We start from the raw sequence: 13,382 nt of genomic DNA on the forward strand, positions 1-13,382 counted from the left end.
GTTGGTTCAAATTATCAATTGTGTCTAAGAACTTTAACTCCATCATAATTATCATTTCTACAAATTTCCTTAAAGTCAGTATCACAAATGACCTTAAATTCACCATCCAAATGGCTTTTCATTGCGGCTGATCAGACCACAAAAGGAAAAGTCACCAGAGGGGTCAAAAGTCATACCACCCTTTCAGAACCGTGTTTCTTACTACATTAGACAAATGAAGGCTAAGAACTTTATCTACATTTTGTATCCCAGGTTCCCAGAACATTCCCTATCAAAAGAATTTCAAGTGTTTAATTAACCTCTTGGGGATCGAGGGTAACCTAATCCCACTGACGGGATTGCTAGCAAGGCGGGAAATTCAAAACATCAAAAATCTAATAATTTCAATTTCTCAAACAATCAACTATTTTACACCATTTAAAAGATAAACATCTCCTTAATCTAACCACATTGTCCGATTTTCAAAGAGGCTTTACGGCGAAAGCATAAAGTTAGATTATGTGAGGACAGTACATAGCCAAAAAAGTACAAACATCCATTTTCAATTCAAGGACAGGCGTCTCCAAAAGCAGAAAACCAGCTAAAATTATGCACTAACCTTTGACAATCTTCACCAGATGACACTGCTAGGACATTATGTTAGACAATACATGCATTTTTGTTCTATCAAGTTCATATTTATATCCAAAAACAGCATTTTACATCGGCACGTGTCGTTGAGAAAATGTGTCTCCCCCAAAACTGCCAGTGAATTTACAAAAATACTCATTATAAAACGTGGATAAGATATTAAACTGTTATTCAAAAAATTATAGATTAATATCTCGTAAAAGCAACCGCATTGACAGATTTCAAAATAACTTTACTGGGAAAGCACACTTTGCAATAATCTGACTACTGCGCTCAGAAAAATACACTAGGCTATACAGTTAGCCGGCATGTTGGAGACATCTAACATCATAAATAACATTAGAACTATTCCCTTACCTTTAATAATCTTCATCAGAAGGCACTTCCAGGAATCCCAGGACCACAACAAATGTTGTTTCTTTCGACAAAGTTCATAATTTAGGTCCAAATAACTCCAAGTTGTTCCATGTTGTTAGTGCGTTCGGTAGGCTACTCAAAATGTAGGACGGGGGAGGGAAAAGTCACAACGAAAAGTCAAAATAAAATCTATTTACGTTCGTTCAAACATGTCAAACGTACACCGGCCGCCTGTATTTTTTGTGGACCGATGGAGCTCCCTGGTTGTTTCTTCCACCTGTTAAATCCCGTGGAGGGCTTCTCCCTCTCTCGTTGACGAATGCTGGCTACCTCTGTCCGGTTCTCCTCTCTTCACTAGATGGACGGTAACTTTAGTGTTTAACCCCTCTGTGTCCAAGGACCGGACTTTTGAATATTATTTTCATAGGGCCTCAAGTAGGCTGGACACATTCCAATTTTGACTATGCTTTTTTTCTGATTAAAACTAGTTCATTGCATCCGCCATGGAGCCCAGTACCTTATGATAAACAATATTGTTAACAACGTATTTTTCGGATAAAAACTAGTTAATTGCATCCGCCATGGAGCCCCATGGCGGATGCAATTAACTAGTTTTTATCCGAAAAATAGTATCATAATATTGCCTTATGTCCCTGGTTATGAAGTCATCGCAAAAAAACAGACCTTATTTTAGTGCATTTTTCACCCTGCCAGCTCCTATTAGTTTAATTGAGCACCGTGGCACCAACTCACCTTCTGAACGTTCTATTCCCAGCTCATTGTTCTGCATCACAATGGCAGCTTCGCTATTGTTATCAATAAGACCTGCCTGCGTTAACATTGTAGGCTTATCTCAGGTGACTTACCATTACCAGCGTCACAAGTACTTTGTGTGCAAGCTCACTGTTTACCTGGGTACACCTTGTGGTGACTCATGCTTCAGCTGATGGCTGGCGGATACCCATCAAACGTTAAACATTTTCTGGTCATTGTTAACCATATTTGTTTTCAGAAAAAGGTATACAACCTAAACAAAATGCATGTCCCTGTCCTCTTTTTCAAGATGCTGCAGATTTAAACAGCCAGAATTCCTTTTTTTATTAAAAATTTTTTTTTTTTTTTGACGATTTGTTGTTTCTAAATGGCTGCTGGGTAATTTGATATGCATCGAAATCTTAATTTTAGGCATCGAATTGAGCGAAAGCTGTGTAGGTTCACTGAGTTTCTAACCAAATGGACAGGTCTAGCTCATTGATTTGTAGATCTGACTCAGTTCCTACGTCAGATTATGAATTTAGCAAGTGTCGCGAATGAGTTATGTAGTACCCACAGAAGGCCGCAGGGAGGAGCAAGAGAGCTATAAACCTATACTGTTTTTTGCCTTAAAAACCCTAATCCTAACAATCAATCAAATGTATTTATAAAGCCCTTTTTACGTCAGCAGATGTCACAAAGTGCTATACAGAAACTCTAACCCTACGAATTACCTGTTTTAGCCCTAACCCTAGGTATAACCTATTTTAGCCCTAACCCTAGGTATAACCTATTTTAGCCTTAACCCCTAACCCAAATTCTAGGGTAAAGTATCCTAGAACACTAGATGGATGGTAAAACCTGTCTAAGCATTTAGCTTTTATTGTTTTGTTATATTATTATATTTATTGTTTCAAGGCAGAACACTTGATAAACAAGACACATTAGTTTTATTTTTCTAATGTGGTTTGAACTGGGTGACCTGGTAACCTCTATGTGAAAGTCCATCAATTGGCGTGGGATAGGTGGGGCAGGTTTGAGACTGATCTAAGGAATTAACAAGAAAAATACACATTATTTCTCAGCTGCCTCACCAATGTCTGTACGTGAATTAAGAACTTTTAATTGCTAAATATTTCCAATAGATGGCAGCATATACCATGAAGCATCAGCTATAGTCTACAAGCAGCAATATGATTGACATAAAATAGATTGCAACCAAAGACTTTATGTCCCATGATTTTCTAAAATGGTCACTCATTACTTTATTTAGTTATATATCTCGTTTTAAGGCTGTGTTGTTTTTCGGAGAGCAAAGAAATAGTAATGAGAGCAGGTATTGAACCCAGGGTAAATAATCACTAGTCAGATGCTTAAACCTATACTCTAGTATACTTTCATCATAAAATATTTTCTTAATATCTCATATTGGGACTAAACAGCCTCGAAATAGAATAGACAAGTGCATCTTCCAGCCAATAAATTCCATCATGCAACCCTTGTGGTAATCAAAATTACCTCATTGTGCCCCTCGCTTGCACGCAAAGGCAGAGTGCTTGCTGCAGCTGACAGCACAAGCTTTTTGGAGGGGCAGAGATGACTACTTGTGCGAGCATTTAACAATGAATATACTAGGAAAATACTTTTTTCTTGACCAGATGTGACTGAATTAATGTTCAGGCTTATTGATAATCGTTATATTACTGAAGTATAATTTCAAAACATGAGCATAAAAACAGGTGATAATAAACATGCATCGTCATTATATTACTTCACAGTAATCTGTTAAATGCTTCTTCTGTCCTTCCTCTTGCGTTAGCAGTGTGGAAAGGGACAGAAAGAAGTGCACACAGGAGTTTTCCTGTGAGGGGAAGTGTGTTCAGGGAGAACTAAACTAACATTCTGAAATATAATTTGTGGTCTTATGCTGCCATCTATTGGAATTATGTTGCAACTGCAGGAGTACTGAATAATGTGTAATTCCTTACTAAAGTAGTAATCACACAGAACTGCAAAATGAAAAATGTTCTAGTTCATTTTACCACTTAAAACCATAAAATAACCATTTATAGCTTAACAAACAATGAAGCTGACATAAACCAAAATCACCATACATTTAGTTAATTTTATATATAAAACGATGTATTTAGTTGGGTGACGTTATCTGCCAAAGTAACAGCCCTGTAGAAAAAGAAAAGCTCTCCAGTATGTACCAACACAGTAAAAGGTGAGGTTACAAGATTATCAACCTTCAAAGCAGAATTACTTTCCCATTGTTCCTCAACTGTAGTGTATGTGTAACTGGTGTGAAATGATTAGCTAGTTAGCTATACTGTGATATACCATTATCTAGCCCTGAGTCTATATAGTGTAACTGGTGTGAAATGGTTAGCTAGTTAGCTATACTGTGATATACCATTCTCTAGCCCTGAGTCTATAAATTGTAACTGGTGTGTAATGGTTAGCTAGTTAGCTATACTGTGATATACCATTCTCTAGCCCTGAGTCTATATAGTGTAACCGGTGTGAAATGGTTAGCTAGTTAGCTATACTGTCATATACCATTCTCTAGTCATGAGTCTATATAGTGTAACAGGTGTGAAATTGTTAGCTAGGTAGCGGGCGTGCACTAATAGCGTTTCAATCAGTGACGTCACTCGCTCTGAGACCTTGAATTAGTTGTTCCCCTTGCTCTGCAAGGGCCGCAGCTTTTGTGGAGCGATGGGTAACGGTACTTCGAGGGTGACTGTTGTCGATGTCTGCAGAGGGTCCCTGTGGCGTGGAGAGGGACGGAAGCTATACTGTGATATACCATTTTCTAGCCCTGAGTCTCCTTTTATAAAAAGTAAAAAACACAATTTCAAATGTTGCTACATACTGTAAGACCGATTTGAGTCGGTCGGTCACATTTGACTGTGTAAAACTTAGTAGTACTACTGATTTCTCTGAGAGTGAGACAGATATATATTATTACTGTGTAAAACCTACCAGTACTACTGATTTCTCTGAGAGTGAGGCAGATATATATTATTACTGTGTAAAACCTAGCAGTACTACTGATTTCTCTGAGAGTGAGGCAGATATATATTATTACTGTATAAAACCTAGCAGTACCTACGGATTTCTCTGAGAGTGAGGCAGATATATATTATTACTGTATAAAACCTAGCAGTACTACTGATTTCTCTGAGAGTGAGGCAGATATTATTACTGTGTAAAACCTAGCAGTACTACTGATTTCTCTGAGAGTGAGGCAGATATATATTATTACTGTGTAAAACCTAGCAGTATTACTGATTTCTCTGAGAGTGAGGCAGATATATATTATTACTGTATAAAACCTAGCAGTACTACTGATTTCTCTGAGAGTGAGGCAGATATATAGCATTTAGAAAAAAACATGATTATTTGTCTCTCTGAAATGAAACCATCAAGTGATTGTCACGTCCTGACCAGTAAAGGGGTTATTTGTTTTTATCATTTGGTCAGGACTTGGCAGGGGGTGTTTGTTTTATATGGTTCGGGGTGGTTGTGTTGTAGAGGGGTGTTAGATGTATGTATTCCAGGGTTTTTGGTTATTGTTCTATGTTAGTTTATTTCTATGTTCTGTTTAGTTGGTTGTATTTCTATGTTTTCTAATTGGTGTTGGGGCCTTCAGTTGGAGGCAGCTGTCTATCGTTGCCTCTGATTGAAGGTCCTATAATTAGGAGTATGTTTGTTTTGGGGTTTGTGGGAGATTGTTTCTTTGTACTGCTGTGAGAGCCTACAAGACTGTTTGTCGGTTGTGTTCTTGTTTATTTTTGGTGAATAAAAATGAGCATTCACGTACCCGCTACACCTTGGTCTATCCATTACAACGAACGTGACAGGGATAGATTTTAAACAAATACATGTATGTCATTGAACAACCCCATGACATGATTAGATTGTTTTTTCACTATCTCTGAATTTCGGGAAAATTGATATAAAGCGGTTTGGAATGAAACTCTTCTTATGTTTCCCCATCTGAGCTCAGAGTAGATGGGAGATGTAATGTTTGTCTTTGTTGTGTTGAAGTCCAATCAAGCAGGAGAGACCAGCCTCCCCTGTTCCCAGCTGTGTGTCCATGAAGAGTGACAAGTCTATGGAACCTCCTATATACTTTATAGAGGGAGACTTTTCTACTGAACAAAGGTAAGAAGAACTCATGGGTCATGGTCAGTGAGTTAAACAACACTGTCTCTAGTCATTTCTCCTCTCCCATTTCCCCATTTATTTTTGTTGTTTTCATAATCCATAGGCTAATCCCTTTGTCCATTTTCATAGACCTAAAACAATATTAAACAAACACAACATTCCCTTCCTGTGTGTGTGTGTGTGTGTGTGTGTGTGTGTGTGTGTGTGTGTGTGTGTGTGTGTGTGTGTGTGTGTGTGTGTGTGTGTGTGGTGTGTGTGTGTGTGTGTGTGCTCCCTGGATGAGGAGATGTAATCTCATGTTTTGTCCACAGAAACCAACAGGAGAGATCAGTCAGAGATTATCAGTGGTCAGTCTTCCCAGAGTCATCAAACAGACCTGGTCAACATATTCAGTGTATGTGGTCCTGTTACGTACATTTGTTTTTGTTTACCTCAAGTGCCAGAGGCTTTGAGAGTCAGAAGCAGGATAAGGAAGTGGTGGATGCTGAAGATGAGAAGCAGGAGAGCAGTGCCAGAGAGGGGGCTCTGAAGATCACACTGCACCTCCTGAGGAAAATGAACCAGAAGGAGCTTGTTGACACACTGGAGAAAAGTAAGAGCTGTCTGCCTCATGTTGAATGCTGTTTTATAACCTTTAAAAGCTGTAGCTAAAGTACCTGTGTAAATCAATGGTATTGAAGCAGCCTTAACACAACACCTAGTGACCTCATCAAGTAGCAGCAGGGATGTGTTGTGGTGATTCATTTAGAGAGAGAGAGAGAGAGAGACAACATTAATAATACCAATAATAATATAATCACTCACACCAGTCTGTAATACATCATGAGAACATTTACACATTTACATAGACAGTTAATTATTATAATTGAACTTTACAACAGTCCTACAATACTCTAGGCATTAAAACTGACGTAATATTAATATCCTGTGTTATTTCTTCATTCAGATGAGCTTGCTGTGATTTGCCAACGTGAACTCAAATCTAATCTAAAGAAGAAGTTTCAATGTGTATTTGAGGGGATCGCTAAACAAGGAAACCCAATACTTCTCAATAAGATCTACACAGAGCTCTACATCACAGAGGGTGGAACAGGAGAGGTCAATAATGAACATGAGCTGAGACAGATCGAGACAACAACCAGGAAACAAGCAAGACCAGAGAAACCAATCAAATGTAACGACATCTTCAAACCCTTAACTGGACAAGACAAACGTATGAGAACTGTGCTGACAAAGGGAGTCGCTGGCATTGGAAAAACAGTCTCTGTGCAGAAGTTCATTCTGGACTGGGCTGAAGGAAAAGCAAATCAGGATGTCCAATTTGTGTTTTTTTTCCCTTTTCGGGAGCTGAATTTGCTGAAAGGGGAAAAACACACTTTCATTGAACTTCTCAATCACTTCTCAATGGAAACCAAACATTCAGGAATCTCCATCTACAACAAGTACAAATTTCTGTTCATCTTTGATGGTCTGGATGAGTGCCGACTGCCCCTAGACTTCCAGAAGAACAAGATCTGTTGGGACGTCACAGAGTCAACCTCAGTGGATGTTCTGCTGACAAATCTCATCAAGAGAAATCTACTTCCCTCTGCTCTCCTCTGGATAACTACCCGACCTGCAGCAGCCAATAAGATCCCTTCAGGGTGTGTTGACCAGGTGACAGAGGTACGAGGGTTCAATGACCAACAGAAGGAGGAGTACTTCAGGAAGAGATTCAGTGATGAGGACCTGGCCAGCAGAATCATCACACACATAAAGACATCAAGGAGCCTCCACATCATGTGCCACATTCCAGTCTTCTGTTGGATTTCTGCAACAGTCCTTGAACACATGCTGAAACATAAGAGAGAAGAGATGCCCAAGACTCTGACTGAGATGTACACACACCTTGTGGTGTTTCATACCAAACAGAAGAATGAAAAGTATTTTGGGAAAGAAGAGACAGGTCCACACTGGAATAAAGAGAGCATTCTGTCACTGGGAAAACTGGCTTTTCAACAGCTTGTGAATGGCAATCTGATTTTCTATGAAGAAGACCTGAAAGAGGCTGGTATTGATGTTAATGAAGCCTCAGTGTACTCAGGATTGTGCACACAGCTCTTTAAAGAGGAATGTGTTCTGTACCAGGACAAGGTGTACTGCTTTGTGCATTTGAGCATTCAGGAGTTTCTGGCTGCTGTATATGTGTTCCTCTCATTCGTCAACAACAATGAGAATCTAATGGACAAACTGCAAACGAAAGACAAGTCTGAAGTTACTTTCTACAAGAGTGCTGTGGATAAAGCCTTACAAAGTGAGACAGGAAACCTGGACCTGTTCCTCCGCTTCCTTCTGGGCCTCTCACTGGAGTCCAATCAGAAGCACTTACAAGGTCTACTGACAAAGTCAAGAAGCAGCTCACAGAGCCATGAAGAAACAGTCAAGTACATCAAGGAGAAGATCAGGGAGAATCCCTCTCCAGAGATGAGCATCAATCTGTTCCACTGTCTGAATGAACTGAATCACCATTCTCTAGTGGAGGAGATCCAAAGCTTCCTGAGCTCAGGAAGTCTCTCAAAACCCAACCTGTCACCTGCACAGTGGTCAGCTCTGGTCTTTGTGTTGCTGACTTCGGAAAAGGAGCTGGATGTGTTTGACCTGAAGAAATACTCCAGATCAGAGGAAGGTCTTCTGAGGCTGCTGCCAGTGGTCAAAGCCTCCAGAGCTGTTCTGTGAGTACATAAAATGACATTTAAGAACTATTCATCAGAAAGAAATATTAAGTTGAGTAAAATATGTATTATAATATGAAAATAATATTATATTGAAAAACATATTGAATAATTGAATTGATGTTTACATTAGTGTAACATTATGACCATACAGTTCTAGGAGATGGAAGATGAATCTATATGTTGTTTGAGAGAATAAACAAAATGCATCTACCGTTGTCCTTCTACACTACTCGTTAAATGAACAGTGTGTTTGTGAAGTCATGATGATCTCTTTGCAGGCTGTCAGGCTGTGGAGTCATAGAGGAAGGCTGTTCTTCTCTGGTCTCAGCTCTGAGGTCAAACCCCTCACACCTGAGAGAGCTGGATCTGAGTAACAATGACCTGATGGATTCAGGAGTGAAGCTGCTCTCTGCTGGACTGGGGAATCCCCACTGTAAACTGAAGACTCTGAGGTCAGTATTCCTGTAGTTAGTCAGCAAGTGATAATTGTTCACCAGATCTACATGTGTTTACCAGGCACACAGTCCACACCATATGTGTTTGGACAGTCAAGCTTACAGTTTTACATTTGGTGCTATGATCCAGTATTTTGGATTTGAGATAGAATGTCACTTTTTGAGAGTGTTTATATATGTTTTATCGTTCAGAAATGAAAGCACTTTCATATGTACAATGGCTTGCAAAAGTATTCACACCCTTGGCATTTTTCCTATTTTGTTGCCTTACAACCAGGAATTAAAATAGAACCCCTCCAAAAAATCTATCATTTGATTTACACAATATGCCTAACACTTTGAAGATGCAAAATATGTTTTATTGTGAAACAAACAAGAATTAAGAAAAAAATACAGATAACTTGAGCATGCCAAAGTCAATACTTTGTAGATCCACTTTTTGCAGCAATTAGTCTCTATAAGCTTGGCACATCTAGCCACTGGGATTTTTGACCATTCTTCAAGGCAAAACTGCTCCAGATCCTTCAAATTGGATGGGTTCCGCTGGTGTATAGCAATCTTTAAGTCTTACCACAGATTGAGGTTTGGGCTTTGAATAGGCCATTCCAAGACATTTACATTTTTCCCCTTAATCCACTCGAGTGTTGCTTTAGCTTAAACCTCCATCCCAGTCTCAAATCTCTGGAAGACAAACAGGTTTCCCTAAAGGATTTCCCTGTATTTGGCACCGTCATTCCTTCAATTCTGACCAGTTTCCCAGTCCGTGCCGATGAAAAATATCCCCAAAGAATGCTGCCACCACCATGCTTCACTGTGGGTATGGTGTTCTTGGAGTGATGAGAGATGTTGGGTTAGCGTCAGACATAGCGTTTTCCTGATGGCCAAAAAGCAACATTTTTGTCTCATCTGACCAGAGTACCTTCTTCCATATGTTTGGGGAGTCTCCCACATGCCTTTTGGTGAACACCAAACATGTTTGCTTATATTTTTCTTCAAGCAATGGCTTTTTTTCTGGCCACTCTTCCGAAATGCCCAGCTCTGTGAAGTGTACGGCTTAGTGGTCCTATGGACAGATACTCCAATCTCTGCTGTGGAGCTTTGCAGCTCCTTCAGGGTTATCTTTGGTCTCTTTGTTGCCTCTCTGATTTATGCCCTCCTTACCTGGTCTGTGAGTTTTGGTGGGTGGCCCTCTCTTGGCAGGTTTGTTGTGGTGCCATATTCTTTCCATTCTTTAGTAATGGATTTTATGGTGCTCCGTGGGATGTTCAAAGTTTCTGATATGTTTTTATAACCCAACCTTGATCTGTACTTCTCCACAACTTTGCCCCTGACCTGTTTGAAGAGCTCCTTGGTCTTCATGGTGCCGCTAGCTTGGTGGTGCCACTTGCTTAGTGGTGTTGCAGACTCTGGGATCTTTCAGAACAGGTGTATATATACTGAGATCATGTGACAGATCATGTGACACTTAGATTGAACACAGGTGGACTTTATTTAACTAATTATGTGACTTCTGAAGGTAATTAGTTGCTCCAGATCTTATTTAGTGGCTTCATAGCAAAGGGGGTGAATACATATGCACGCACCACTTTAAAAAATTTTTTTTTTTTTTTGAAATGTTTGGAAACAAGGATTTTTTTTCATTTCACTTCACCAATTTGAACTAGTTTGTGTATGTCCATTACATGAAATCCAAATCCAAATCGATTTAAATTACAGGTTGTAATGCAACAAAACAGGAAAAACGCCAAGGGGTTGAATACATTTGCAAGGCACTGTATGTATGAAAATACCCTCAAATAAAAGGTGACATTATATACTGTCACCTCATATAAAACATTTGATCTCAAATCCAAAATGTTGGAGTACAGAGCCACATTTAAAATGTTATTTTCACTGTCAAAATAGATATGGTGTGGACTGTATACTCAATACAATCTAAATCTGATACCTCAATATCTGTGTTTTGACTGATACTGCTTTTTAAACTGGTCTGGTCAGTCTACTCAAATATTTGCACTATACATTTCTCTCTCTACAAGTCATATTATGATCATTTATAATAATGAAACATTAATTTCTGAATAGATATGGCAGGTTTCAGGACACTGATATATCTGAATGTGTTGAAAAAATGTACTGCCACTATTTTCACCACCAAAGAATAGCAGTGTGATTTTAATATGATTTGACTCTTTGCAGGCTGTCAGGCTGTGGAGTCACAGAGGAAGGCTGTGCTTCTCTGGTCTCAGCTCTGAGGTCAAACCCCTCACACCTGAGAGAGCTGGACCTGAGTAACAATGACCTGAAGGATTCAGGAGTGAAGCTGCTCTCTGCTGGACTGGGGAATCCCCACTGTAAACTGGAGACTCTGAGGTCAGTATTCCTGTAGTTGGTCAACAAGTGATAACAGTTCACCAGATCCACATGTGTTTACCAGGAACACATAGTCCACACCATATGTGTTTGGACAGTGAAACTTACAGTTTTAAATTTGGCGCTATGCTCCAGCATTTTGGATTTGAGATAGAATGTTTCATATTAGGCGACATTACAGAATGTCACCTTTTATTTAAAGGTTTTCATACATATCTGTGCTACCGTTTAGAAATGAAAGCACTTTCATTTATGCAGTTCTCCCATTTGAAAATGTCTTCATTATTTGGACAAATTCAGTTATATTGTATTAAAGTAGTCATCATTTAAGTATTTGGTCCCATATTCCATGCCTGCAGTGATTACATTGAGCTTGTGATTCTACTAACTTGTTGAATGCATTTGTAGTTTGTCTTGGTTATGTTTTGGATTGTGTTTTTCCTAATAGAAACTGAATGGTGAATAATGTCCTGTCATTTTGGAGTCACTTCACTTGGATTGTCAGTAAGAATAGAAGACGTTTCTGAACACTTCTACATTCATGTGGATGCTATCATGATTATGAATAATCATGAATGAATCGTGAATGATGATGAATGAGAAAGTTACAGAGGCACAAAGATCATACCCCCTCTGTTATTGGTAATGGTGAGAGGTTAGCATGTTTTGTTGTAGTCTCTGTTATTGGTAATGGTGAGAGGTTAGCATGTTTTGTTGTAGTCTCTGTTAATGGTAATGGTGAGAGGTTAGCATGTTTTGTTGTATCCTCTGTTATTGATAATGGTGAGAGGTTAGCATGTTTTGTTGTAGTCTCTGTTATTGGTAATGGTGAGAGGTTAGCATGTTTTGTTGTAGTCTCTGTTATTGGTAATGGTGAGAGGTAAGCATGTTTTGTTGTATCCTCTGTTATTGGCAATGGTGAGAGGTTAGCATGTTTTGTTGTAGCCTCTGTTATTGGTAATGGTGAGAGGTTAGAATGTTTTGTTGTAGCCTCTGTTATTGGTAATGGTGAGAGGTTAGCATGTTTTGTTGTAGCCTCTGTTATTGGTAATGGTGAGAGGTTAGCATGTTTTGTTGTATCCTCTGTTATTGTTAATGGTGAGAGGTTAGCATGTTTTGTTGTAGCCTCTGTTATTGGTAATGGTGAGAGGTTAGCATGTTATGTGTAGCCTCCGGAACTTTCTCACTCATTATTATTCATGATTCGTTGATGATTTTTTGGCATCATCTCATGGCATCATCAGGATTAATTTTGTCATGTTTAGAAACATACTCACTTAGACAGAAAATGACTCCAGTCATCATCCACCATTCAGTTAATATTGGGCAAAACACAACCCAAAACAAACTGCAAATGCAACCAACGAGTTTGAGTCACAAGCTTGATGTAGTCATTGTGTTCAAGGAATATCAGACCGAATACTAAACTTTTGACTAATGTAATACACTATGAGTGAATTGATCAGAATACTTATGACTAGATACATAAAGTGTTCATTTCTAAATGGTGAAACAGATATGTATGAAAATACCTTCAAATAAAAGGTGACATTATATACTGTCACCTCATATGAAACATTTGATCTGAGATCTGAAATGTTGGAGAAAAGAGACACATTTAAAATGTTAGTTTCACTGTCAAAATAGATATGATGTGGACTGTATACTCAATACAATCTAAATCTGATACCTCACTGTCTGTCTTTTGACTGATACTGCTTTTTAAACTGGCCTGGTCAGTCTACTCAAATATTTGCACTACACATGTTTCTCTCTACAATCTATACTTTGATAAATTGTAAATTATAATGATGATTAATTTCTGAATAGATATGGCAGGTTTCAGGACACTGATATTTCTGAAAATGTTGAAAAAATATACTGCCATTATTTTCACCACCAAAGAATAGCAGTGTGGTTTTAA

The 13,382-nt window shown here is 38.7% G+C and overlaps 2 protein-coding genes across 2 annotated transcripts in view; both read left to right on the forward strand.

Moving 5' to 3' along the window:
* Positions 1-5,987, forward strand: part of LOC145879779 (uncharacterized) — a 59,393-nt gene extending 53,406 nt beyond the window's left edge. The window contains exon 6 of the mRNA XM_082976236.1: positions 5,797-5,987. Within this exon, the coding sequence (XP_082832362.1) occupies positions 5,797-5,917 (121 nt within the window). The 3' untranslated portion in view covers positions 5,918-5,987. The remainder of the gene's footprint in view (positions 1-5,796) is intronic.
* Positions 5,988-6,193: 206 nt separating this feature from the next.
* On the forward strand, positions 6,194-9,111 carry LOC145879780 (NLR family CARD domain-containing protein 3-like). Its single transcript, XM_082976237.1, has 3 exons — positions 6,194-6,508; positions 6,863-8,627; positions 8,909-9,111. Exons 1-3 carry the CDS (start codon positions 6,313-6,315, stop codon positions 9,096-9,098), a joined length of 2,151 nt encoding a protein of 716 aa, XP_082832363.1. The 5' UTR covers positions 6,194-6,312; the 3' UTR covers positions 9,099-9,111.
* The last annotated feature ends 4,271 nt before the right edge of the window (positions 9,112-13,382 follow it).

This window comes from Salmo salar, chromosome 06 (genome assembly GCF_965601325.2).
Source record: "Salmo salar chromosome 06, fSalSal1, whole genome shotgun sequence".
Classification (NCBI taxonomy): Eukaryota; Metazoa; Chordata; class Actinopteri; order Salmoniformes; family Salmonidae; genus Salmo; species Salmo salar.

Coding starts and splice junctions, on each gene's coding strand:
- LOC145879780 (XM_082976237.1), top strand. CDS start 6,313: ATGTGGTCCTGTTACGTACATTTGTTTTTGTTTACCTCAAGTGCCAGA. Junction 6,509..6,862: donor TGTTGACACACTGGAGAAAA/GTAAGAGCTGTC, acceptor TTCTTCATTCAG/ATGAGCTTGCTGTGATTTGC. Junction 8,628..8,908: donor AAAGCCTCCAGAGCTGTTCT/GTGAGTACATAA, acceptor ATCTCTTTGCAG/GCTGTCAGGCTGTGGAGTCA.